At 44.0% G+C, this 24,429-nt stretch overlaps 1 protein-coding gene across 2 annotated transcripts in view; it reads left to right on the forward strand.

Moving 5' to 3' along the window:
- The window catches only part of FGF9 (fibroblast growth factor 9), a 108,846-nt gene that overhangs the window by 48,839 nt on the left and 35,578 nt on the right, over positions 1-24,429 (forward strand). Inside the window, exon 2 of one of the 2 annotated variants that reach the window (XM_078657091.1) lies at positions 12,857-12,960. In XM_078657091.1, the coding sequence (XP_078513217.1) occupies positions 12,857-12,960 (104 nt within the window). The remainder of the gene's footprint in view (positions 1-12,856; positions 12,961-24,429) is intronic. The other variant, XM_078657092.1, reaches the window with a different exon arrangement.

Consider the following 24,429-nt stretch of genomic DNA (forward strand, 5'->3'; position numbering starts at 1 on the left):
GTATTCCTATGACCTTAAAGCAGACTGTAATTATCTACCAAAAGAGTGTCCCAAGTATTTGCCTACATTAATGCCGAAGTAGTTGGTAGGTGCGCCTGTTTCTTCTGGAAGATGACATATTACATTAGATTAGGCCCCATCATTCAGGTGCGATTTAGGCATGCTACTTGCGTGGCCAGTAGTGCCATGCGACAATCTTGTGACCTTCTGTGTGTCTGCACTGGACACTGCCATCTGCCAACCCTGTTAAAGTATTGTCTACTAGAATTTTATATTTGAATTTACTGATTTGTTGACCTTCACTGTAAAGCTAGCCATCTTATTACGCCCACTTTAGTATATTTAACTCCCCAAGAGTTAAAATATCCATTTGTGTTTTTTAAGTTGGACATTGCGCTTACGAATAGGAAAACCTTGTTATCCTAAATGGTCACCTACAGTTTCTATTTTATCCTCATTTCCTTTTTTTATTCAAATGTTCAAGGATGGCTCTAGGGTGGTGCGACCAGTGCCACTGCACCCCGTGCTGACTTCAGGGAGTGCCCTGGCCTGTTATCAAGTTTATTTTGGTTTTAAAAGCACCTTATACCACATTTCTTGCTTACAGCAGTTTCCAGGCAACAATAAAAATGTCAAGATAGCTCAGGTGATTAATGTTCTTCCTGGAGAGGGATGCGAGTTTTGTCTAGTTAAGGTTTTGACTGATCATCGAATAGCACAGAGGATTAATATGCCTGTTGCAGGGAAAGTGTACCATGCAGATCACAAACTGCATATAATGTATATAGGTCAATGAGTTACTGCCTTTGTCACAGAGATCTTAATATAGAACAGTGAATTATTAACTGTCATCAAAGAACTGCATACACACTGCAAAGTATAGATTAGTGCATAGATTAATGTTGCAATAGTGGTTCATTTGGGTAGAAATCCATTCTTCTTATTAAAGAGAACCCCCAACTATAGTGTTCTGTTTTCAATTCTCACTCTCTGCTTCTCTAGACCAAGCACTATATTGACTACCAGTAAAGCTTACATGTCACTCCTACGCCTTGTAGTCCTCTGGCTTATGTAACATTTCCTATACCCTGATTTACACACATACAATTGATTGTCTCTTTGTAATGTGTGTATGATGCAAAGTGCTCTGACACCCTACACTGACGCTATATAACTAATTAAAAGCATCTGAAAGAGAGTGGTTATGGAGATTTGAGGGGCACTGTTAACAGGTGGTGGTGAGGTAATCCATGGTGGAGGTGGTCATCACCTCCACCAGCAGATGTGGGGTGCCAATAAACATTGTCGCACCGGGTGTCACCAGCAGATGGGGGGGTTGGTGCCAACAAACATTGTCGCACCGGGTGCCACCAGCGTTCAGCCAGCTCTGCAAATGTCTTCTTGTGCTATATAAAATGCATGTTTTAAAGACAAACAAGCAGGAGCGGCTCGTGTCGGGGAAGAAAGGAGAAGCAGAAGGGGGTGTTGGAGGAGAGATGATGGAGACAAATTAAAAAATAATAATACAGCCTTATAGCCCGCCAGTAAAGGCCCGCTCCCGCGTTAAATGCACGAGCCAAAGTCGAGGGACTTTAACAAGGGACTGGGACTTTAATAGCCAGTATAGCCCTGCTACGAAGGACTATAAGGCTATTAGAACATTCTGCCACTAGAGAGCAGAATGTTCTGACAAATCAAACAAAGGCCTCTCAAAGGCCTACAAAAACATGGAATGTTGCTCTGCGGGCCTTTTACCGGCCCGTAGAAGCATGGAGTACTCCATTGTCTACAATGGAGCTCCCAACATTCTAATATTCTAATAAAAGATAACTTAACTGGCGCCCTCCAGGATCGTGTTGCGCACTTCTGCTCCTCTCCTCTTCAGTGCAGGAAGGCACAGGCTTCCAGCCTGCCCTGTGGCTAATCCTGAAGCTACTCTCATACATGAGAGCAACTTCGGGATTGGCCTCAGTGCTGATGATTTGCGCTCCAGGACAGACTAGGAATCTGTGCTTGCTCTTTCCAACTCCAGCAATGCAGCTAGGGTTGGAGAGAGCTTAACTGCGCATGTGGGTTTGTCTGGCCTGAGACGGCAGGCCAAACCCACATGCTCAGTGAATAGTAGTGCCCAATACTCCCCCTCCAGGCCGTCATTACCCTGGCCCTGCCCCTAAACCTCTGCACAAAGAAAATAAAACTGATTTTAAACCAGTTTTATTTTTCATGGTTTTTAGATGCTGACAGGTGGGGAGATGCTCCTCCACCATAGCAGAGGAGCCGCTGATGGCCTCTAGATAGCAATTCATTAGGGTGCGTATAGAGGTGTATCTAACACTAATTATCGGAAATTAATTTTTAGGTATTGTACCATATTATTGTAACTAAAATATCTTCTGACAAATATTTTGTATAAAAATATATTGCCCCTATTGGAGTTAATAACAGAAAATCTACACTCAATGAACCAACGTTTTTACAAGCAATTAGGACACAATATTTCTGTCACATTTAATTTTTCTTTATGCTATTCTGATACATCAAAATGATGTGTATCCCATGAACTGCTTTCAAGATAGTAGTGTATGCATTAACAAAGGTAGTACTTGAATAAAAAACTGTATGGTGAATAACAAGATGGAAATTGCGACAGCACAGCCATTTTGTTATCCCCCGGTGCAACGTGATACATTTTTTAAATATTCATTAGTCTTACTGTCTCATGTTGGTGCGACAGTAAAGATCATGAACTATCTGCAAAAATGTTGAATTTGTCAAAAGTAGCCTCGGTGAGAAGGGACGCTGTGTTGCTAGTAGGCAACACTTGGTGGCAGATTGTGATTGTTGTAGTGGGAAAGCTAGGGTAGATGTGTGTAGAGGCAAGCAGTGGTCAAAGAGCGGACACCCCAGGCAGCATTAACTGGGGCAAGGCAAGTAGAGAAAGGTCTTGGAGGTGGAACGCAACAATTCGGTAGGGAATTTAGCAGTGATGGGGATGCAAGGGTGTAACACCTGCCTGGACCTTCGCCGACTTACCCTGCCCTTAGTGCTGCCACTTAGAGTGACACAAGACTCGGAGACCCCTCACTACCTTTTGCAGTAAGCCCCTCCCTATTTTACATTATGCTCTTCTGAATAGTGGTGAGGAGCACGATTAAGGAGACAGAGCAGTGAAAGAACCATAGATGAGTGACTGTAGCTGTTGATTATTTCCTCTCACAAGGAGCGAATAGAGATGAACGCCTATGTAAGAGATGCTTATTGTGTGAGAATGTGTGCACATATATGCACCTTCAATTTAAGATTTATTGTGTTCCGTGTGGGCATCTAAGACGAGTTTTATACCTGGCCCCAATATTTGTCAAGGATACTGGGAAAGATTGATTGCCTATCGGTCATTGGTTCTGCCTCACACGCGTCCTTCAAGTCGTTGCATTATCATTAAAGTATCTCCATTCGGCATGCAGAGCCTATTATTGGGTTAAGTGATGTTTGCATCGCCATTGTGCGCATATTGATTTTGAAAGCCATGAGGGCGGGGCAGAGTCACCCTAGGTCAGCCAGTCTAAAAAAGCAGCACCTGGGGGTGACCCCTGGGGCAGAAACCCAGAGATTGACCCATTTCTGTGTGCTTGGCCACACATGCTGTTTCTGTGCAGTGTGTGTCTGTGCCTCTGAATAATCCATGAAGCAATGATCCGTATACCCTTGCAAGAAATGCATTTCATCTCTGTGTCCTCCCGACTGCGGCGCTTTCCTCTGGAGGATCATCGTAAGCCTTATTTATGTGGCTCGTGGTTGTTATTGATTTGACTACAGCCTATTTTGTCACAGAGGCAAAATGAATTGTTCTCAAATCCATGTAAGTGCTTTTCTATAAGCCATCTGGGACCCTCCACATTGTAACAACACGGTAATATTACACGTTATTTTAGTTTAACATGTAAGAGAAACTAGAAGTAATTCACTGAATAGCCCCATTCTGGCATAATTTCTGCGCCCCTGACACTGCTCGTGCTTTGGAAACATTCAATGTCACTAGAGAGTGTTTGTAACTGCTAAAATATCCTTCAATTGGGCGCTTTTTTTATCTCTGGGTCCAGTGCGTGGCCGGTCATGCACCCCTGCACCATTTGAACAGCAGAATCAAAATCTAGTACTGCTGTCTTTGTTTTGATGACCTGACCGATTTAGCAGGCTGCTATTTTCCCCCAGAGGTCGACAGGAGGACCATTGATTCTCTACGCACGGCCTCAGCAGAAATTTGACTGTCAGAGTATTTTAATTTTATCGGATGTGCTGCCATTGTATAGATGAGTTTTTCAAGATGTCTTGAAATGATCAAAATTAACCTAACGCTTTCAGTTCCCTCAGACTCCCCGGCCTCTTGTTTCAGCGTGAGTCAGAGGGGTGAGGGGGTGGAGTACGGTCTGTGCTAAACCCCACATTTCCTCTTCTGGGTGCAGAAAGGCAAACCTCCCACTGAAGTGCTCTCATATATTTTGCTATAGTTTTGTGCCAGTATAATAACCGCAATTTGTAAACGTTAAGGCCTTTCCTAAATCTGTGTGAACACACCTTTCACACAGAATAAGGGCCGCACTGGGAACCCAAAGCAGCCCTGGCTAATGTTGTGAGACAAGTCCCATAGGGTGCGAGCCTGACCACTACATGCGGGGTCCCCCCCAAGAAAATTTGTGGAAAAATTACAAAAATTGTGCATTTTACAGCACATAATTTTTCATTATATATTTAATTGTATTTGTTTTTAAAGCATAGTAAATGTTGAATTTACATGCACCAGGATGCAGCAATCTTTATTGGGGCTCCTCAATGAGTCCCTCACTATCACTCTCCAACAGGGCCTCTTCTCTTTCCATAGCTCCTCTCTCACGTGTATTTAATTTATTTTATAACGCCTCTTATACCAGTGTAGGGTGTGGGAGCACTTTACATCACACAAAAATACAGAGACAATGAATCATACATGCGTAAATCAGGGGATTGAAAATGTTGTATAAGACAAAGGGGACTACAAGGTGTAGGATTCTCACGTCATCCATTCTGGTAGGCATTTTTAAGAGTCTTTGGTCTGGGGAAGCTCAAACTCAGGATCCAGAACTTAACACAGTGGTTAGGGTTGACTTTACTAATAAAAATGTATGTCTACCCAAAGTACCCTTTTTAGCAAAATTAAGCTAATGAAAGACTGGAAAAAACGCATAACTTTCTAACCTAGATTATGATTGTAATTTATGAACTGCACAGGAACGAAAGGATCTCTGTGACAATAGCGATAAACCTCTGAGCTATGCGCATAAAATACTGTCCTGTGACCTGGATAGGACACACTCTTTGCAGCAGGCATATTAACTCTCTGCACTAACTTAGATGAGTAAAAACTACCACTAAACACAAATTTGATCTCTCTCTAGCAGGTACATTAATCACCAGAGTTATCTTGGCACTTTTCTTGTTACCTTAAAACTGTTGGACATACAAGGAACTCTGCAGTTCTCTTAAAACTGCTGCACTGTTCCAAAACTGTTACAAAACTGTAAGTAATAAAAAGCACTGCTCACCTTTCGCCCCCCACCCTTCCAGGCTCCCGGGGAAATGCCAGATGCCCAAACAGCCAGTCTAGCCTTGCAGAGAATATTTATTTTGACAGTACTCTTAGCTCTTTAACACATCTCAGCCTTGTACATTACAGACTATGGGCTCTGCAACCCTCTGCATTAGTATTTCTATGCCTTGATTTTGGATCGGCATAAACTAAAGGCCACTCCAAGCTTTTTTTTTTGATAATCAACTTTATTAGCATTTTTAAAACAGCAAAGAGAATTCATTGGCAGCAGCTCATAAATTAACAGGTACATTGAGGTAAAATCAACAGTACACATGGGTAGGATTAAGCCAGTCCGACATTACAGTGTGCGTGAAAATGGCAAAGACATTGCATATATCTGGGTTCACGGTGGAATCAGGTTGAACCATTTCCCCCATATTTTAGAGAATAGGTCTGGAGAGCCCCGGGATTCGAATAGGGCCTCCTCTTGGTCACCGCACCAGTCCACCCCCTCCTCCATCCCCCCACCGTGGTAGGTGCTTCTCGCAGCCAGTTACGGTCTATGTACCGTTTGGCCACGGCTACCGCCGTCCCCAACAGGCGTTTATCCGATCTAGTGCCATCCAGGCCATCAAAGATTCCCAGCAGCAATCGCAGCGGGTCGTGGGGAACCTCCCAGCCCAGAGCCTGTGTAAGTTCTCGCACCACTCCCCTCGAAAACCTCACAAGCCCCGGGCACATCCACACCATGTGGTAGAAGTCGGCCGGGGAGTGCCCACATCTTGGGCAGTTCGGGGAGGGTCTCAAACGAGCTCGGAAAAGCCTCTCCGTGGTGAGGTAGGATGTGTGTAGGTAATATATCTGCACCAGCAGCAGCTTGGAGGATGTGGTTAGGGTACGCGGAGCCATCAGGGCGTCCCTCCAATCGGCCTCCTCCAGGGGTCCCACCCATCCCTCCCACCGGGTACGCAGTTGGTCGAGGGACGAGGGGCTGTTATTTACTAGGGCATGGTAAATTCGGGATACTCCCCTCCCCCCCCCCCCACCTAGATCCCCCATCATCACTTGGGCTTCTAGCGGGCTAAACTCTGGAAGGGTGGTTGGCGCGGGGAGATGTGCATGAATAGCATGGCGCAGCTGCAAATACCTGAAATGCGGGGCGTGAGGAAGGGCGTGGCGCAGCTGTAAGTCAGCAAAGGTTCTCCGAGCACCGACACCCGATGAGATCCCAGCGCCGAAACCCGCCAAGTGACGAAACCTCTCGGAGCCAGTTTCCGTGCCAGAGTGGCGTCTGGCGGGTAAGTTTACGGTCCCATCTTGTGTGTCGTAGGGCGGCGCGCCAAGCCAGCGAGACCGCTCTGGTAATTGGGGCTATGGTGTGTGGGACAGGGCAGCCGTAAAGGAGTGCTTGCAGCTGTGGGAAGTCCGTCTCTTCCAGTTCCACCCGGTACACTGGGTCGGACCAGCCGCCCGCGTACCAGTTGTGGATGACTTATCAGTTTGGTGGCGAGGTAGTAGAGATAGAGGAGAGTCACCCCAAGGCCTCCGTCAAAGGGGGGGTGCGGGTGTGGGCAAGGGAAATCTGCGGTCGTCCGCCACTCCAGAGGAACCTGAATAGAGTTCTGTCAAGCTCCTGGAACCAAGCACGGGGAAGGGGGATGGAGGTATTCTGTAGAATGTAAAGGAAACGGAGGAGGACCATCATTTTGAACAGTGCACTCCGACCCAGGGGATTGAGGGGAAGGGATTGCCACTTCTTCAGATCCGATCGCATTCGGGTTACCAGGGGCGTGATATTCAGTGCCCATTCCAGTTCCGGTAGCAGAGTCACCCATATCCCCAGGTATTTAACCGAGTGGCGTCTAAGGGGGATGGACGACTGCCAGTCGAAGCATTCCCGGGAGGGGTGCAGCGGGACCAGGGTGGACTTTGCCGCATTAAACCGACTTGCTCGAAGTCCAGAAGGATCTGCAGACATTTAGGGCCTGAGGTCGCCGGGTCCGCCAAATACAGGAGCACGTCATCGGCGTAGAGGGCTATTTGTCTATGTGACTCTCAGTCCAGGTCCACCCTTGAACGAGGTGGTCATGCCGGATGAGCGTCGCCAGGGGCTCCATCGCTAATGCGAACAGGAGTGGAGATAGGGGACACCCCTGGCGCGTGCCTCTGCATATCGGGAATACCTCTGAGAGCGTCCCATTGATCAACACTTGGGCCTTGGGGCTCGCGTAGAGGACCCCAATATAGCTGCGGAACCGCGGGCCGAAGCCCATTTCCTCCAGCACATCTTGCAGATACGCCCAGCCCACCGTATCGAAGGCTTTCTCAAAGTCGAGAAAGAGGAGGGCCAGATAGGGAAATAGGCGGGAGCGATGGGCCAAGGCCAGATGGAGGCGGCGGATACAGTGGCGGGTACCTCTGGCCGGCATGAAGCCACACTGGTCCGGGACTACCAGGTCTTGTAGAAAGGGTTTGAGCCTCTGGGCCAGTATTGTGGCAAAGAGCTTGATCTCGGTATTAATAAGGGAGATAGGGCGGAAGTCCGAACAGTTCACAGAGGGCGGGTGGGTCTTGGGGATGACCACGATCGTGGCCAAGTCCGATTCTGGGGGGAAGGAGCCCTTCTCTATCATGTGATGGAAAAGATTCAACAGCTGGGGGGCCAGAGTGTCCCGGAAGGCCGCATAGAACTCCTGCGGGAACCCGTCCGGACCGGGTGTCTCGCCACGGTTCAAAAGGGGGGTGGCCTCCAGGACTTCATCCTGTGTGAATGGCTTCTCTAGAGCCTCCGCATCCTCTGGAGTGAGGGGGGTAGCCGGGCACCGGCCCTACCCAGTAGGGTAGTCAGAAGCGCGTCGGGTGGGCGCGCCGCATAGAGGCGGGTGTAGAAGTCGGCGAAGGTTCCCGCTATGGCCCCGGAGGTCACCTGGAGGGTGCCATCCAGTGCGCGGACCTCCGGAATAACGCGGGGGTTCTTAGGATAGGAGACCAAGTTATGGAGGAGTTTACCGTTCTTGTCACCCCAGCCGTATATCCGCGCCACGGACGATCGCCACAACTGCTGGGCCGAGTCGAGCGAGATTTGGCGGGGCTCTTCCCGGATCAACGCCAGCTGCAGGGTGGGGTCCGCTCGGCCGATTGCAGTTTGTTCGGCTTCTAGCCAGGCAGCTTGGGACTCCAACTCCGCAAACCAGGCTAGCCGGTCTGCTCGCTTGGCGTGGACAAGCCCCCTCGCCACTCCACGAATCACCGCCTTACCAGCCTCCCAAAGGGTCGCGGATGATGAAGCCGAACCCTCATTGGCAGTGAAGTAGTGGGTTAGTTCCTGCCCTAGCTCGTCTACCAGGGCCTGGTCCTGCAGGAACCATGCATTGAGGCGTCATACCGCACACGGTCCCTCCAGAGTGGAGCCCATGCGGAGGGAGATGGGGGAGTGATCCGACAGTCCCCTTGGTAGGATATTCGCTCCGGAGAGCAAATGACAATCTGCGGCCGGGAGTAGGAGGAGATCAATGCGGGAATGGGTATGGTGGGAGGCCGAGGTATGAGTATATTGTGTCTTGCGAGGGTTCCAGACCCGCCAAGTGTCACAGAGCCCCAAGGCTGAGGCCCAGCTCGACAGGGCCGTCGCAGAGGAGAGGCGGGTCGCCGAAGGGGTACCGGTCGTGTCCCGCCCCGGTTGCATCACGGCGTTGAAGTCGCCACCAACAACTGTGAGGCCGAGCGGAAAGACGGAGGAGATCTGTGTGAGGCATCGAAGCGTCGGGGACAGGAGGGCGGGAGGGACGTAAACATTCAGAATGTTCAGGGGACAACCCTCCACCATGCCCGAGATTGCGACATATCGCCCCTGTGGGTCAGTGTAAGCTTGAACCAGGGTGAAGGGGAGACCCTTCCGGAGCAGGACCGCCACCCCTCGGGACCCGCGTTGAAACCCAGAGTGCCAGACCATCGCAAACCCGTACCGGGCCAGGAAGTTACATTGTGTCCCTAAAAGGTGGGTCTCCTGGAGAAGGAGCACGTCTGCCGAGTGGCGATGTGCCGCTCGAAGGACCGCAGTGCGCTTAATGCGGTCTAGGAGACCGTTGACGTTCCAGGAGAGAACCTGGAGGGGCCTAAGCAAGGTGTATGCCATTGGGGGAGGGGGGACGTGGGAGAGCCAAGCTTATTTAAATAAAATAGGATTCAGCACAGCATATAACAAAACATTTTGTGAACCTCCCTCCTTGGATTCTGTGATTTTTTTTGTTTTTTTTGTTTCGGGCAAGTGTCTTTTTTTTAAATGTAAGAAACTCCTGATTATTGGCCAATCTGTTGATTTTGCACTGGCCTGCTTTCCCATAGATTTCGCTGTGTAGTTGCATCATTCAATTTTTTCCTGCATTTACCGGTGTAGCGTGTAAACATTATGGAAACAGAGTAGTTAAAATTGGTTTCTTGCGGACAAGAGACGTGCAACCATTTTACTCGTCGGTGCTGCCTATTGGTTTTCACAATTAAATCAGATCTGTGTAGTATTTTGTTCTGCACATTTGTGTGGCAATGGAATGGTATATGCTGTGTTCTTGCTAGTTTCTTGTACAACGTATTTGTGCTGAACTCACTATTTTACCCAAAAACTTCTGAAAATAGTAAATGATATCAACAGCATTGCAAAAGACCACATTTTCTTATGAAAAGCCAAATCTAAAATCTTTGTGCTCTTCCCCTATTTAAAAAAAAAAAAACTAAAACGTTTTTTGCAATAAATACGTGAAGGTCTCTAGAAAAGACATGCACACCCTTACTTTTACCCTATGATTCTATTTCCCAGTATTCAGTGAAATCTGCTATGGCTGAGATACTGATTTTACTGGAGATTTGTTTGTTGCTACTTCAACCACTGTATTCCACTAAAAAAAAGCGAAAATTGTATATACCGATGACCTCACTTCTCTGGCATTGGATAACAGTCAGACAGAGATCCACCATGTAAAGGTTACATGCAAGAGTAATCCTGAATGACTGGGCATAGATTTGTGGCTAAAAATATAGGTTGAGAAATATTTGATTAATCACTTGTTCTAAACCCAATGTTATAGATTTCTTTGTAGTTCTAAATTAGAAGTAGTCTGTGCCAAGGGCTTTGGTCATCCCTTGCAGCAAAATGCCATGAAGGTTTCCAGTGTGTGCCAAATGTCCCATGCCGATGTTTGCACAAGGCAACATATCTCTTCTTAAAGATGTCTTTTTTTACCATGTTGTATATTTCCAGATTGGAGATTGGATGTAGAAGCCGGAAGCTGGGTAGAACCTTGTGTTTTTGGGGTTGTGAGTTTCCGGGTCATTTTACATCTCTTCAGGCGAATAGTTGCCTGAGTCATTTTCAACTGCACTTCTCTCTGTTTGTTCCTTTTGTCTCCTGCTTGCAAATATAGCGTCAGGGATCTCATATATACTCTTAAAACGTCTAGATCTATTTTTCATTTTGCCCCTTGTAAAGCAAACTCATTTGGGTCGTGCCTCAGTTGGATGAAATGCATGGTATTCACTATCATTGCATTTTTTTCCGGAACAAATTTCATTGGGCCTTTGCCAACAAAAGGACCAAGACGGCCCATATACATACACATGATTCTTCAGAATGAGACCCCACAAACATGTAAACACGAACCTATGCACAGAATAGCCCCAGATACATTGGATTTTTTATTAAAAAATGTATTAGATGACAATGTGTACACTGTTCCGTACATTGCTGATGATTTGGGATTTAATACCTAAATTGTATTGGACTATTTTATCAAATAAAAGAAAGACCGAAATCAGCAGATTTGATTTTTATTTCTCCTAGTGGAATTGTGCTAGTACTAAAATCCGTTTCGGATACTGATTTGCTAAGCCTAGTATATGTCCCACTGGACAGCCATCTCCTGTTGAACAGATTCAACCTGAAGAATCAAACTCCGCTTAATAGTGGACGCATTAATGTAAAAAACACAAGTGCGTTTTGAGAGTCTAGCTTGAGGTCAATGATAATGGTCGGTGTCTAAAAAAAAAAGGCTGAAACCACGGCAGCATACTTTCCCAAGAACTGACCACCACTTATAAAACAGTGTTAACATCTCTTCTTTATTATCAAATTGTGCCAGTCTTAAGTTCTTTGGTGAACATAGTGAAATAAACCAAGTAATTGAAATCTTCGACGGTGAGTAGAGAAGTCATTTAAGAATTAATCTGCTTCTGTTTAATTTTTGGCACCAGACCTTCAATGAAGCAATTGCAAGTCCTCTTCTTTTCTTAATGGGAAGGGTTTTGCAAGAGGTTACGCTAGGAGAGGTCTCAAATATGTTCCCTGCTATGCAGAGGAGATGGAATTGCAGAGTCACCAACATTATATGTGACACTAGATTTAACCATCCCTCACCGTAAGTTACTTTCCTCAAATATAATTTACAAGGTGTACAGATGCTAATTTTTCACAAGACATATTGTAGCCTGCCTGCAGAAATGTTAATGCGATTTTATGAAGCAGATTTAAGTGAAAGGAAAAATAAACAAGAGACAAGTGAGCTGTAGCAGGGCATCTTGCTCATGGAATACTCCTTGACTAAGGAGTGGAGGATCTCCGTCTTAATATTGTACAGTCCGATTCCATTACAAAACATCCACTCTACAAAGGATGCTAGCTCTTTGGACATGTTTGGCTACTGTTTCAAGTCACCCTTACTTTGCAGGTACTCCTACTTATTTTTACGCAACACATTGCATAAAAAAGGAACAAATTATAACATTTTAACTTTGATTGGCTCTATTCATATTTGTTTGATAGTGAAGTCCGAGCCTCGTTCTGAATAAAAATGCAAGAAGGCATGCATGACTTCCATATTGATTGAAGAGACAGGGCCGGGTGGTGTAGTAAACTAATGCATCCGCTCCATTAATCTGTGTTTGACCTCAAGCTCACAGGTTCAAATCCTGGCAGGACCACTGAGCCTTTCATGTTCTGAGGTCAATAAGATGGGTACCATTAATTTGAGTAACCATAAACATCTGTGCCAAATGACCAAAGGGGTAGTGTGTGATTTACAAATGCCACTTGAAGGCAGTAGGTGGGCCAATATACTAAATTTGTGTGATTACTAAAGTATTTCTGTTGCCCGGAGAAAACACACTTTTAATTATTGTTGCCATTTAATTTGTGTCTCTCTGATCAATATGTAAATTGTTTTATGTCCCTTTAATAATCACAAACTATTTCTTTTAATATACCAAAGAGTTTATACGTTATTTGTTGTTTATTTTTTGTAGGCATACTAGAATTCATTAGCATAGCGGTGGGCCTCGTCAGCATTCGAGGTGTGGACAGCGGACTCTACCTCGGAATGAATGAGAAAGGAGAGCTGTATGGGTCGGTAAGTTCTTTCTGTTTTAGGACAGCTCAAAATCTCTGCACACCCTCACCAACATATATTTGCAGGCTTACATCTCCCTCCTTACAACATTAGACAGTTCAACAGAAAGACTGTGCTTTATACAGCCCATGATATCCCACTTTCTGTCTTCAAGGCCACAGGTTGTGAACAACCCTCGCCTAAGGTTCCATAAATAGGGGCTCAATTGTAGACTACACTCAATACTTACGTGACGTATAAAAAAAAAAAGGGCCTTTCTTTTTAGGTGTCCCCTTTCAAATAGTGCAAGTTGTGTGGTTGATTGCTTACCATTGATTGGCTATATTGCTACTCATTCGCTTGCTTCTTATTTGATGGCTTGCCTTCCTCTTCTTTTGTTTGTCTCTCCCCTAGAGGATAACGTCTTAATGATACTTTTGTTTGGAAAACTTGTATCCTTCCACTGCTCATATTTATGGAACTACTTTTTTTCGTTCGCAATCCATGAGAGTGCATGTTTTTGTTAGCTTTGTCACTTGTATGCTGATTCCTCTCCCTCCCCCACAAACACCCTCACCTCTCCCAACTAGTTTGTAAAAGCACAGCAACATGAGATATTGTTGCTGGGATATGGTGGAAGAGGTTTTTGTTGTATCTGCTGCATTCCACATAGGGCATAAAACAGTCTTTGGCACACAAACACATCCATGGATTTGGATGACTGGCTATCTGCTCCACTCACTCAGGCGGCCTTTGAGGTAGAAGGTGTACTTAGCATTCCACCTCTCTTGGAGGCCAAACATCCGCTCCTTGGGCTCCGTAGACAACCAAATGGCTGAATCCAGTCAAAAGTAAAGTGGGCCATGGCAAATGTTTCTCTATTTTCATTCTGACAAGACCTTATTCTTTTTTTAAATTCTGTTGAAGTGTTCTTACTTAAAAGTATTTGAAAAATAAAGCATGCTATTTATAAAGGTCAAAAACATTGAATTCCATGTATTGAGGTATCCTAAGATACGTATTTGATTCTCTTCCAGTACTTTGAAATTTTGTAAGACCTTTTTTTAACCAATACATTACAGACATGTTGTGTCTTGTATTTTAAAGGTAAGATCTACTGGCTTTTCTAACGCTTGCTAGTTTTTTCAGCCATCCAAAGTGTTAAAAATCTTTGTTGTAGTGCTCTATATCACCTTGGGGTGTACCATCCTGGAATATTGTGGCTTGCATCCTGTTCTTAACCCTTTAACTGCTGCCGTCGGCCATCGCGAGCACTACCTCGATGGTGCTGCGAACGTCCAATGGCCGCCGCGGAACCGCCGCACTGCCGCGAAATTACGGCCGCGGCTAAAGTGTTAAAAATGATTTTGTGTACAAGTTTTTCTGCATTTCTCTGAGGTGTATTCTCATTTTCTTCCTACTTGGTTTGAGATCAGCTTGCTTCTGTTGCTCAGAAAATAAACTTTAGTCTCTCAGGTAGACACAAATAATCTCTGTGACGCCCTCCCATTTCTCATATGTGAGGTCCTGTTTTGATCTAAAAGAAACGTTTTCATGAATGTTGTATGAAACATGAACACATGTATTTGCAAATTGTCTGTAATCAACTCACATATCCCCCTCATTAAAAATAAAGTAAATGAAAATGGTATTAAAAACAATCTGTTTAAGAATTATTAAAGATCATCAGAGCAAGACTCTCTGTTGGACAGAGCTGGCTCAATCAGGGGTCCCCTAAAAGACACAGGCCTTGGGCCGTGCCCACTTTGCCCATGCCTTAAAATGTCTCTGGACTATCTGTGTCAATAACGGCTCATGCCAATAAGAAACAATTTTTAAGAAGAACAGTCTTTTCACCTAAATGAACCTGAAATTAACAAAATAAACCCAGGTGAACTACATTTTGAAACAGGTGAAGGATTGTCAAAGATCGTGCAGTTTAAAATCGTGTAACCCGATCATTGTTCACCACCATCCAAAAGCAACTGCCTCTCGTGCGCCTACTCCCTTTTCAGGATTGCGACACAATTTCATTTTTGGGACTCACATTATACAGTTGATAGTAATATAACAAACAGAGATACACACTTGGGAATGTGGGCACTAGAATATAGGTAAAAGTGACACCATCGGTAGCATGACTGTGATGGACAATTGAAGATTCCACCTTGGTAGTCACAGTACTTCAGACATAGGTGACTGCTAGATAGCGCATAGAATCAAACTCCCCTGTAAAGCCAAAGCTCCAATTCTAATTACAAGGCACCAAAATAGTTTGGACAAAGGATGGCCGAGTTGAAACCCCCTAAGTGTAAATTACAAAATGCCTGGGGAGCTAATTAAGACCCTCAGTTAAAAAACACCTATTTAAATGACACACCCGCAAAAAGCATCTTGGAAAACAAATACTCTGCTGCATCAAAATAAGGCGAGTCTGATGTCCCACAAAAGCAATCTGATGCATTGTTGACACGCATAAGGGTCAGCCTGTGGTAAAAACAAATTACTCCACCCTGCAGTTATGCAATTTGATATCTGTCTTCTATCCCCAAAATTGTTTGGCTAGTTATATATATCCAACTGTGTGCGGATCATCAGATTTAAAGTGTCATGAAAGACTGCTTTTCCATATAGTCTCTCATAGGGTCCATGTGATAACTGCTATGGTACTTACTAACTTAGATTTTTCCTAGTCCATATCTGGACCTTCCTTTGTATCGTCTTCCAAATTTAGAGCACCTATAAAACATGGGAGCAGGTGCACTCCAGTGGCTAGGAAGTTGAGCATGCATGTAATCCAATGCCCTATACCTCTTTACTCTGGCTTGCAGTACATGAGAGGATTGGACCATTGGGCAACCAAGTAATTCGGACTTTCTTTTCTTTCATAAAGACTCTCTTTTTACAGTGCATTTTGAACACTAATACTGATTATTCAGGTTTCTACAGCTCTCACTGAGTGTTGCTATCATGAGTAACTGAATCTAAATGCGGTTATTCGCTGCTATGACCTAGCAAATGTTGGAAGCAAAATTTGTTTTCCACTGTTATTACCTCATATAGGAATTCAATGCTGCTATGACCGGGCTCTGGGAGAGTCTGTCATTGCCGCACTGGTGCTCTGCTTTGATGGCAGTTTCGGGAAGGGAGAAGGAGGGAATGAGGAGGGAAGGCACAGAGATTGGTGGATGGCAGGGGGCTAGTTGTTTTATTTTTTTTAACATTTGGAACAGGTGGAAAAAGCAATATTATGCACTGCCTCCCCATTACGACTCTGTCCCTGCGTAATGGGGAGGCAGTGTATAATTGATGGGGCTATACATAACAAACTATAGATGGGTAAAAAGTGAATAACAGACGTATTTCACATATGGATTTTGAGTGACATCCTAAATAGCTCAAGCGTTGCTCTCTTTGTTTAGTTGGTGTTACTCAGTACCCCATTTTGTGAAAAACATCCCCATCATGCACTGTTAGCCATCTATAATTCTATGTGATAATCGTTTTAAATAGGAAAACTCAGTCTGGAGGTCCAGGCTTCTCATCTATGGAACAAACTCCATTTGAATATTAGAAAGACCACTAACTGTACGTCCATGAATTTATTTAAGCTTAAACTGTTTTCAGTTTAGTCCAGTTGATTGACATTTGTAGTGTTCTACACTACAATCGAGCTGTGGCCAGTGATGTAACTTGCACAATAGATATTCATCAAGAAACAAGCTAATGGGAATAGCGATAAGTAAGAAAGACCCATCCCATCCCATTCAGTCAGTCACTAAACTGAAGTTACACATTATAAATATATAGATAAACGTACACATGTTCCACCCAGGGTACCAAGACACGAAGCCATTGTGAATCTTTTTGGAGCTTCTGCTGTACTTGCATGTTACTTTGTGAGAAGCATGGTGATTTTGCAATTGGCAGATGTATTCATTTATTTTTACATAACTTTATTTTTATTTGTGAATATCACAGAGAGCGACCATTTCATATGCAGCTGAGTCTGGCACAAAACTCATAAAAGGCACCTGAATCTATTGTACTTTGACGCTAACTGATTTAGAGACAATTCTAAGAGAGGAGAAGGACTTTAGTCTGAACCAGCATGCATGAGAATGGGTCATCTGCTGAAATGTCCGCTTTCACAAATAATCATTGAATCCAGTTGACACCGATCTGGTTGATGTACACTCCTTAGTTTCAGCACCTGAAGAATGCTGTGCTTATACTGGCTTCACTTGTAAGGTGTTTTACCAGCCATTCTGTGAATCGAGTTTGCCTACAAAAGGGTGCTCATGTATATGTACCTTTAAATACAAAGAAAATAAACCTCACAAACGCAGTTGTAACGTGGACTGATATTTCTATTGTGTAGAGATTATCCATTAAACACAGTTGGAGAAGCTTTTAGGGACTATTTGCTACTGTAAATGCAATTAGTGACCCTCGAAGTCTCATTAGAAATCCACACCTAACATTAAACCCCTATTTTGTCACAATCCTCAATGTCATCATACCTTTAGTACTTCCAGTCGTTTAAAATTATACAAATTAAATGGATGTTCTTTTTTTGTTTTATTGCAGTAGACTACATTAAAAACTAGTTAACACATATTCAAAGCAGTGAAAATGTATTAAGTTAATGTTTCAAATGGCAGAAGGTAATCTCAACTTGGACATTAATGGAGTTACATCCGCCAAAGATATCACACTTAACTACTGGAGTATATGTACAATTTATTTTTGATAAATGTGAAAAAATTGGGTTATTAATTTGGTGGGAGGGTACCCCAGCCAAATTAATAATGAGGAAGCAGAGGGTAGGCTACTGTCATCTCCCTCGAGATGGTACAAGCAGGGTCAGATGGGACAAAAAATAGGCCTGCGCCCCAATATATAAGTGCCCCGCATTAGCGAAGCGGAAAGCTAAAAAAAAAAATGGTAATGTCCATGCAATAAAGAGTGAAAACCGGTCCACCTGGCCATAAAACAGACCCAGAACTGACAAAAACAGACCCAAAACCTGATTTGTCAGACTGGTCGATCGGACACAGACTGACTGCCCCATCCGTAGCTACAGGGTTCTGGGGACCTGCAGAAACAATCTAGTAGTTTTGAAAAGATGTTCAGAATAGGAATTGTGCTCTAAGTTATGTGCCTTTGAAAGTGGAGAATGATAAAATAAAATGCATCCTTGATTTAACAGATGACCATGGTAATGTAGGCCCCCAGAGGTTGCACCCGAAAATGTAGTTCCTACTGCAATCTCCATTTAATTAATATAAGGATGGTAATCCATACAGTCACGGCACGCTCCAAAGATTTCTGGTTTGATCCTTGTTTGTCATATTATAGATTTGTACACTCTTTACCTTCCCAGTTTTATCAATTAAAAAGGCATGCATAGTCAATCTCTTTAGAAAAAAAATGACAATACTGTAAATGTTAACAGGAGCAAGTTGGGGCCAGTGTAGGGAGTGTGGAGGTGGTTCAATTAGTCTCTTCTCTCCCTTTGCTCAAGGAAGCATGTTTTTTTGTGATTTTTTTTTTTGATAACCAAGTTTATTGATTTTATAGAAAGCCAACAAAAAACAACCGCACCAGATTTTTGTACATTTGACCGTTCAAGGCAAATACAAGCAAACATCACATCAGTAAGGCTTTTTGTTATTTATCGGTGCCTTAAAGCACCTTGCTTCTGTGCCACAATCGCAATGCCTATAAATTGAAATTAACAATAGCAGAATCTAAGAAAACTGCACCTTTTCTCGTGCTCCCTCATAAAGACGCATTTTATTTTATTCATTCATGTGTCTGTAATGGGCTCTGCATGGGGTTGTTAGTTTATGTCAGCATGGGTTAGCTATTCCTCCCGCCTTATTAAATAATGCATTGTACAGTAAAGCACTTGAATAATTGATGGAAAAATAACCTATTGATGCTTCTTGAAGCAAAAGAGAAACACAGCTTTATTTGAACTTCAGGTTTCGAGTTGTTCTACATTGAAACCTTTTAACAGACAGACGACAGCCTTTTTAGCCACAGGTCATTTAATTTAACTGATTCAGTTAAGTTAAACAGTTGTGTCAAGGCACACCGTTTAAAATCTAATAAAGAGACTTGCAGTCTTGTCAACACTTACACGTGTATTCTGATGGCCCTATTACAGGGAGTCCTGCATCTATTCTGTTGTGCATTTTCATGACTCACACTATTTCAATCTCTGCTGGAAATGCTTTCCCAGTTGACATTTTGGCATTTACTGCATTTGAAGTCCGTGTCAATTCAACATTTCCAGCCAAAAAACAGTAAACCTTTCAGCTTTCTGTAGTAGATTTTGGAAGCTCTACAGCAGACAAAATAGCACAATAATTAGAATGTTGATAGTAGGATAAACATGCCGATTCCATGCATTGCAGGCCTTACTACTTGCAGGGGCTATGTATGTTGAAGCACTCACAAGGGGTGGTAGGAAGGTTTGCAAATGGTGACACATTCATACATTATTGTTCATTGGTGTCTGTGAATCACTGGCCCGTACATCAGGCGAGGGCGAATTAACCCTCAAACTTTTTGTTACAATAATACAATATGCAGCATAACTGATACAGGGGGCGTTGGTAATACCGGGTAGCAATATTATTGGGGATTGTAAATTGAATTCCTTTTAGGGCCTGTTAGACCTGGAATCATTTAACATGTTTCACCTGTCTTTTTGATTTCTGGCCTCCTGGTTTTAATGGAACATTGAACTTAGTTTTGCTGGTTTAGTGCATCTGTGCATTTTCTCACTGCTGTTCAGTGTTGAAGTGCAAGTGCTCCTACTGTAAATTGTGTTTATGGATTGGTGTTTCCATGTTTAGCTTATTTGATTTACTACTAAGTTCCTAGTATAGTGCACCGTGTGTGCCCAGTGCCTGGAAATCAAATGCTGCTAGTTGGCCTGCAGCACTGATTGTGCCACCCACACAAGCAGCCTTTCAATGGTGTCTCAGACCTGCCACTGCAGTGTCTGCGCGCAGTTCTTACTGCCATGTTGAGCCAGCGAGTGCCCCCATTTGCCAGGCCCTAACCTTCCCTTTTCTTACATGTAAGCCACCCCTTCAGTAGGCCAAAAGTACCCCCATGGGCAGGGTGCAGTGTACGTAAAAGGTAGGGTATGTCCTGGTGTGTGTGACATGTCCTGATAGTGAAATACTTCCAATTTCGTTTTCACTATTGCAAGACTATCTGTCCCATAGGCTAACATGAGAGCTGATTTGTAACCTCTTACAAGTATAACTTTCCATTGGGACAAGATAGAGAAATCGAGTTGAGGATCTCTGAACTCAGACTTTAATAACACGTCTTTTTAGGGAGATGTTTTTTAAATTGTGTGTTTGAAAATGCCACTTTTAGAAAGTAGGCATTTTCTTGCTTAACCATTCTGTGTGCCTTTGCAAGTTTGTGTATTGACTGTCTGGTTTTGGAGTGATAGGGGCTGGAGATGTGCATTCACTGTAGACACTCACAAGGGGGGGTTGAGGTATGTCCTGTCGTTCCTGGGTGACTCCTGGCAGGGCTGAATAGGCCTGGTCTGCATTTAGAGTGGTAGGAGGAGTTTTCACTAGCACCTGAATAGGCAGTGTCTTCTCTGCACAATGCTGTCTCCACCTCCTATAGTGAAGCTGGGCCAGAGAGGGTAGAATTGGTTTTGACTGAGCTCAGAGACCCTTGCCTTTTAGAGAAAATGCGGTAGAAATATTGGGGCCCTGACCCCAGGGCTTTAGAAGGAACCTGCCAAGAAGAAGAGCTGGAGAAGCTGTGAGGAGGAACTACCATTTTGTTGTGTACTTTGCTGTGTTGGCCTGCAGTGACTGCTTCTGTCTGGTCAGAGAAATGAATGGACTGAACTTTCTGCAACTTCTTTGCTTGAGTTTCTCCAAGGACTTGAGGTAGAGCTTGCCCCCTGTTCAAAAAGTCTCGGGCACAGCAAAGACTTCAAGTTCATCCTCTACCAGCACTGTGAACTGTGTGTTTTGTGCTGCAACAGAAGAAAAAGCAACCCAACGCCATCAATGACGCCGCTGCTGACTTTGTGACTTGAAGGCACTGCAGTACTTCGCATTGCAACACTGATCTCACTGCTGCCACCGCCGCTGCTTGCACCATGACCTGTGGGCACCGCACTTTGCACTGCCTCACTTCACACCGCCGCCCTAGCACGCCCGACGCTGCTGCTCCATGCAGACATCCATATCGCTGCTTGCACCGTGGTTTGAGGGCACCGCTCATAAGTTGGACGACGCACCATGCCACCCCACAATGCAACCATGGCCTATGGACGCTGGCGCCGGCGCCATCGACTCCAGTTCGTCAGCCGATGCTCAGCTCATCATGAGGCACGGTCATGAGCTGAGCTCGTCATGAGCTGTGGAACGCTCCCACGCGGGGATATTTCTCCTGCTGTGCTGAACGTTCCACGGAAATGGGTCATGAGCACACCAGCACTGTGCCTCATGACGAGCTGAGCTTGTCATGAGCACGGGGTCGCTGTGCGCGCCCCCGACCCCCAGCACAGCGGGGGAATTACCCCCGCTGCGAAGGGGCTAACAATGGACTTTTTTAGATCGAGCCTAGGCGTGAACGACCTGCTGTAATCCTAAAAACAACTTTTATCCCGTCTGCTGCTTACCATAGGCTCCCCGGCCAGTGTCGCTTTTTTTCCCTGTCTCCTAACTCGTTCGTGCAGCTGATTCTTAACTTCCGTTCAAGGCAGAGGAACACCGACCAAGTACAGTTTGCTTACACTTTCCTTCTTTACCTGTTGTGTGGGAGAACTCTTTTTTTTTTTTTTCAAACAGCTCTTACCCTCATTTTCCTCTTCTCTCCTTTCCTTTATTTTTTCCCCTGTGAAATACATCTAAAAAAGAAAAACACTTTTCTATTCCAAAGTGCAGCCTCGGACAGAGAGAAAAAAGGTCAAAATACGAAGAAATTTAATTAAAAAAATAAAATAAAGCAAGAGAGAGTGGACACAAAGTGATATTCACACCCACACTCATTAGCACCACTTTACAGATTTTGCCAGTGAAGCCTTACTTTTGTTTTCTCGTTTTTGCCCGGGTGGGCAAATGCGGCACCATTCCTGGAGGTACTGCAATACCTGGTTGATGCGTAGATTGGAAAATATTCTGCGTGATCCTTATTGTCTGGTTTCCTTATTTTAGTTTATAAAATGTGTACCGTGGCTCTGTGTTCAGATATGTGGTGTTTTTAAACCGGGCCCTGTTGTCATGTTCTTAACTTTTCAGGCAAGAAAACTCATTGATTTCTAAATAAAAGTGTAAAAGTGTTTTGGTAACCATGCTTGCATTTCACATGATTTACTTAATCTTGCATTCCCTATGAGTATTTGCTTTTCCCAGGATATTGTTACTTTTTATTTTTTTCAGGCAGCATATACTCTTGTTTCCCCTCCCTCATAACCTAATTCCCATTTTCTGGTTCTGTAGCGCAGTAAGTACAAACCAATGGCAATAGCGCTATGCAAATATGATCACTCCCCTGCAAATAAAAAACAAAAGTAAAAACACATTGTCCTTTTCAACGCCAAGAGCTCTAACTTTCACAAATGTGAGACTTACTGCTTTGAGACTGCTTGTTTTTTAAATTATCCTGTCCCTGCCAGCCCAGGCCAACCCCTCTCACCCCCCACATTCCCTGAATGGTCCTCTATAGGGTTTGAGTCCATGCCTGGAACATCTGGGACCACTTTCTGTAATCTTTTCATCATGAAAGGTGTCTATGACTTTCAGGTGCAGTGGTCTTTTCTGTGGTGGGGGAGGATGGTTTGAGTGTGCTTGTATGTCTTCTGTGTTTGGAAAATGGACTACAAGAACGAGGGTGGAATTAGAGTATTGTGCGTAGGCAAAAGCCAAATACTCTTTAAATCTGCTACCCACAGCCGATTTGGTTTCCTTCTAGTTCCATAGCACCTGCTTCCATCTTCCTGCGCCTTCTTTTTTTAACTTGGTGTGCATTGGCTGAGAATCTTCCCTTAAAATGCTGCAGTCTTGTCGAATTCATACTTTATCCCATTAACCCCCCCATCACTGTGATGATTGTTCCCTAAGAGCAATGGCACTATGTATTCAGCCATTCATCCTGAATGACTTCATGCGCTGAAATAAAAAGCAGTGCAAGCTGTGCCTTCTGGGCTGTGGAGGGTACCCCTTTATTTCTAGTCTACCAAACTTGTACGAAAGAGATATATTTTGTAAACGCTGACTCCGATCTTGTGGACCCCTACTTTCTGTAATATCAGGGCTAAAGTACTCACCTTTCCGATACAGCAAGTTCACCGTTTCGTCATCCACTTAATGTCACAGGTCAGTATTAACCATTGAGTGAGAAGCACCCATGAAATCTTGAACTAGTCGTAGGTGTGCAATACTCGGCCTGCTCGCAGTAGTCTGTGAAATTTGGCTGAGTTTTTCAGTAACTCCATGGAATTCCGTAGAGTGAAACTCTGTGAGCTCCGCCCAGGCCTAGTTTTTTTTTTTGGACCATGAGAGCCCAAACTGTATCACCACTGGAATCATAATACTCGTTTGGGCAGAACTGTGGTTTAATGGTATTATTAGACTGAGGGCATATGTGTGAAAATACATGTAAATATCGTGGTCATTAAGGCACTGTAAAAAAAAAAAGTGAAGCTTTAAAGTATTAATCTATTTGTTGGGGTGAGAGGTAACCTAGATGAGTCACGATAGTACAGACTTTACCGATATTTTTACCTACTGACGGAACTCGGATGCTTTTGCTGTCAATTTTATATTTATGCTACAAATGTTGCAGATCATTTAAATCCGACTAAAAGTTCTCCAGAATCCACTGTTTACTTTAGCCAATGTTCCTGGTTTGTATAATACTTCGTTACCCAATCCCATTGGTACTGTGCGCGGTAAGTGCATGTTTTAATGTGCATGTCTTCAGGGACATGTTAAGGATTTTGGGGGCCCTGGACCAAATGTATTTTGGCGGTGCCGTTCAGAAGAGCTTTGAATTTAGGATCCACTCAGCTCTTTCATGCCCTCTTTGGCCAGGTCACTGACAGTACAAAGACTCTCTAAATTCTAAATGTTTTTATATATAATATTCAGGGATAGTGACCAGTGTTTTCAATATTGTAACACAGCAGCAGTTTACTAATATTAGTGCAAATAATCCCTATGACAATCTTCCATTTCTCATATATGAGGTCCTGTTTTGATCTAAAAGATTCTTTTTTATGAATCTCACACATCACTGCCTTAAAAATAAATTTAAGGGAAGCGATATTCAAAACAATATATTTCAGAATTATTATAGGCCATCAGGGCAAGACTCTGCTGTGTAAAACGTCTCTGCATGTCCTGTTGTACAATTAACACCTTTATAAATTGAATAATTTGAACGTGGAACACCTTTCACAATTATCTTGTTTAGCGTTAATGGGAAATA

The sequence above is a fragment of the Lissotriton helveticus genome, chromosome 8 (genome assembly GCF_964261635.1).
Source record: "Lissotriton helveticus chromosome 8, aLisHel1.1, whole genome shotgun sequence".
Taxonomy (NCBI): Eukaryota; Metazoa; Chordata; class Amphibia; order Caudata; family Salamandridae; genus Lissotriton; species Lissotriton helveticus.